The 3901-nt window shown below is 38.3% G+C and overlaps 1 protein-coding gene across 1 annotated transcript; it reads right to left on the bottom strand.

Moving 5' to 3' along the window:
- Nucleotides 1–1205: 1205 nt before the first annotated feature.
- LOC117127809 lies at nucleotides 1206–2909 on the bottom strand. The gene has a single exon (XM_033278478.1). The coding sequence runs from the start codon at nucleotides 2907–2909 to the stop codon at nucleotides 1206–1208; it is 1704 nt and encodes a 567-aa protein (XP_033134369.1).
- Between the last annotated feature and the right edge of the window lie 992 nt (nucleotides 2910–3901).

Below are 3901 nucleotides of genomic sequence, written 5' to 3'. Positions count from 1 at the left end.
TGATAAATGGGTTTCAAGGAAGAACAAGTATCAACCGAGGCAAGAGGATATAGAGAAGATGAAGAAGGAAGAGGAGTATGATGAATGAAAGAACAATGGTACTCAGAAAGATAACCTGGAGTTCGAGCAGTCCGTTGTGGTCTTGTGCGTAGAAGTTGACTCTGTCCTGTCACAGATGGCCCTGTCTCTCGAGAAGTAGTCACATGAGGCAATGCAGTAGATGATGCAGATGCAGATGATGATGGTAAAGTAACAGGATGAACTCGAAGAATTGAATCCAATGCAACAGGAGTAGACATTGGTAAAATTGTTTTTGAGAACATGTCATCAGATGGAATTGAATCATTAAGCGTATGAAACGGAAAAATATGTTCTTTAAAAACAACATTTCGAGAGACAAAAACTTGATGGGTATCTATATTCAAAACCTTATAACCTTTGTAGCCAGATGAATAACCAAGAAAAACGCAAGAATCAGCTCTAGGTGTGAACTTATGACGATCCTTATCTAAGGTTGACACATAACAGAGGCAGCCAAAAGAACGTAGAAAAGAATAGTCAGGTTGTTTAGTCATCAGTTTCTCATATGGTGTTTTCTTATCAAGAAGAAGAGAAGGTGTTCTATTTATAAGAAACACGGCTGTAGAAACACAATCTGTCCAATAGATCAACGGAAGTTTAGATTGAAACAACAATGCTCTAGCTACATTCAGGATATGCTGATGCTTACGCTCAACAACAGAGTTCTGTTGAGGAGTATAAGCACACGAGAATTGATGGATCATACCATGTTTGCAAACAAGATCAGTAAATGCGAGTTCAGGTGCATTATCAGTTCTAATGAATTTAATATTGGCCTTATATTGCAAATGAACATGTTGAATGAAAGCAGGAAAAACTTTTGAAACATCACTTTTATTCTTTAGAAAGTAGATCCATGTTACACGAGTACAGTCATCGACCAAAGTTAAAAAATATCTATAACCCTCTGTAGACTCTACTGAGAAAGGACCCCATACATCCATGTGTACCAAATCAAAAGGAAATGAAGAAATGTGATTATGGGAAACAAATGGTAAGCGTCGTTGCTTAGCTAAAGGACACACAGGATAGTTTTCTACAGCAGACAGAGAAGTTTTATGCAATGCTTTTATACCCGGAACATGAAGCAATTTGGCCAGTGAAGCATGCCCAAGACGTTGATGTCAAAGTTGACCATCATCCAACAAAGAGGCACAGATAGTAGGAGACGCAGAAACATTTGTATCTAAGACGTAAAGATTGTTGAAAATAGACCCTCTACCAATCATCAATCCCTGAGTAGATTTCTGAATCAAACAATGATCAACATAAAAGTGAGCTGAGGAATTATTATCAACAAGTAAGCAACGCACACTGATGAGATTAAAACGAAAAGATGGCACATAAAGCACATTATGCAGTGTAATAATTGGTGAAACTATGATGCTGCCTATATGACTAATAGGCTCTTTGTGACCATTCGGGAGAGACACGGTGACACCAGTGACAGTAGAAAGATCACTGAAACGCGCAAGATCAGAACAGACATGCGTCGTGGCCCCACTGTCAATTATCCAAGAACCACTAGGCAGGGCATTATAAAGGGATGAAAGACATTGATGGTTGAAGGTAAGTATATTGTTTTCAAAACGAAGGTTTGAGGATAAAGAAAGAATGATACCAGAAGAGGATTGAGCAGCCATGTGACCATGTTCCGTGATAGTAGCATGCTGATTCTGAACTGAAGACTCAGGAGGACGAACAGAAGCTTGAAGTTGGTGAAGAATGTACTGTACTTGATCTTGACTCATACGATTAACATCCAAGCTTGAAGATGATGGAATGGAAGAACCCATCATAGGAACATTAGTGACATTAGTAACCGTGTTAGATGGAGGATACTGCAGAGGTTGGTGCTGATGGTGAGAACGAGGGTAACCACTCTTATTTTGCTGTCCTCGTGCAGCCATTGACTGTGAAGAAGATCCTCTTGGAGTTTGACCATGAAAGCGATGCCCCGGAGGATAGCCATGTATCTTGAAACACTTCTGTAGAATATGACCATATTGACCACAATAAGTGCATAAAGGGCGCTGCTTGGGGCGATAACCATGTTGAGCAGCAGCAAGAACATGAGCATCAGTAGGTACAGACTCAGAGGGAGAACCCATTGTTTGAAATATCACGGCATCACTCTTCACAGCAGGTTTGATACTCTTCTGTCTCTCATCTTGAGTGATCATATTAAAAACATCTTCAAGAGACGGAATGGGTTTCATCATCAAGATCTGACGACGACTAGCATCATAAGACTCATTAAGCCCCATCAAAAACTTCATCACCCGACTACGTTCCTGCAGTTTCTCCCACAAAGAAGCAGCATTACACTCACATCTGCCACATGTACAAACAGGAAGGTCTATGAAGTTCTTGTACTCTTCCCATAGAGTGACAAGCTCTGTATAGTACGTTGTTACATCCATAGAACCTTGCTGGATAGACCCTAATCGTTGCTCAATCTCATACACTCGTGGAGCGTCATCCTGCTTGAATCGTACCAACAAATTCTTCCAAATCGATTCAGCAGTACTCTGAGCTATCTTCTTTGAAACAGAATTCATAATCCAAGTTGTTACCATATCATTGCAACGAGACCAAGATCCAGCATCACGATGGCTTTCAAGAGGTTTAGGAATCGTACCATCGATGAAACCAAGCTTATTACGAACATTCAAGGCCATACGTATCGAGCGCTTCCAAGAATGAAACTCCGCACCGGAAGAAAGACGATCGGAAACGAGAACCAGTCCAGCATGATCAGAACTGTGAAGATAGTATGGATTTTCGTAATGGTCCAAGAACTGAGGATTCACAGCAGCAGAACTCATGATTGAAGAAGAAACGAAGCCGAATCAGATGAAATCACAAGCTCAAGAAGCGGAAGATCGAAAGCAAGATTCGCGATAAGACGGAAACGAGATGAATCACCAAAAAAGCAATGAGAGCGGCGAAGAGAGAGAGTTGCTGTAACTCCGAGAAGCTCACCGCCATGAAAGTCGAAGAGAATCAGCTCGAGAAATCGCAAATCGACGAAGAAGAAGCCGTAGATGGCTCTGATACCATATTGAATGTTTTCAATTAAAGCTTTCTAAGCTAAAAGTTTGTTACAATAGTCTGATATATATAGTGCCTTGGTTTAGTAAAAGGAAGCTAAACCAGAGCTAACCAATCGGTATAATACTTAACCAGCATATATATCATCTAATATACTAGACATCTACATGTATATAAATTATATGTAAATGTGTGAATATACATACATATATGCAGGGTTAAGGTGAGCAACTAGGAGTAGCAACTTGCAGGAAAATATAAAAGCAATCTTATCTTTACAAACCAGAGCACCAAAAAAACTCTGGAAAAAATTATTGATAAGAAAAAAATACGTACACAGATAGACTCCATACATAGTGGTTTATAAAATATGAAAACTGGCTATTTTGTTGCTTTCAAACATAATATTAAACCAATTGGTTTTAAAATAAAGATTTATTTGACTTTTATAAATGTTAGTTTGTGCGTACCATGTCTGTCGGCAGAAGGTTGCCACATTAATTCCACCAAAATATGTTTGCTCAAATTTATAACGGCGGATATTATTATATTATATATTTATGTTTATGTGTATTTTTTTTTGTCAACTATGTTTATGTGTATTATGTTTAAACTTCTAGCGTCTTAAGTATAAATATAGTGAGTTTGACAAAAAAAAAAGGGTATAAATATAGTGGAAATATAAATATATCAAGGTTTCCTTTCAATTTGTTATTTTTAGTGATATGATGTTAATTCGTGTGACATATGATTTTTATACTTGGCA

Source organism: Brassica rapa, chromosome A09, assembly GCF_000309985.2.
Source record: "Brassica rapa cultivar Chiifu-401-42 chromosome A09, CAAS_Brap_v3.01, whole genome shotgun sequence".
NCBI classification, from domain to species: domain Eukaryota; kingdom Viridiplantae; phylum Streptophyta; class Magnoliopsida; order Brassicales; family Brassicaceae; genus Brassica; species Brassica rapa.
This window is presented reverse-complemented; position numbering and strand designations above follow the sequence as displayed.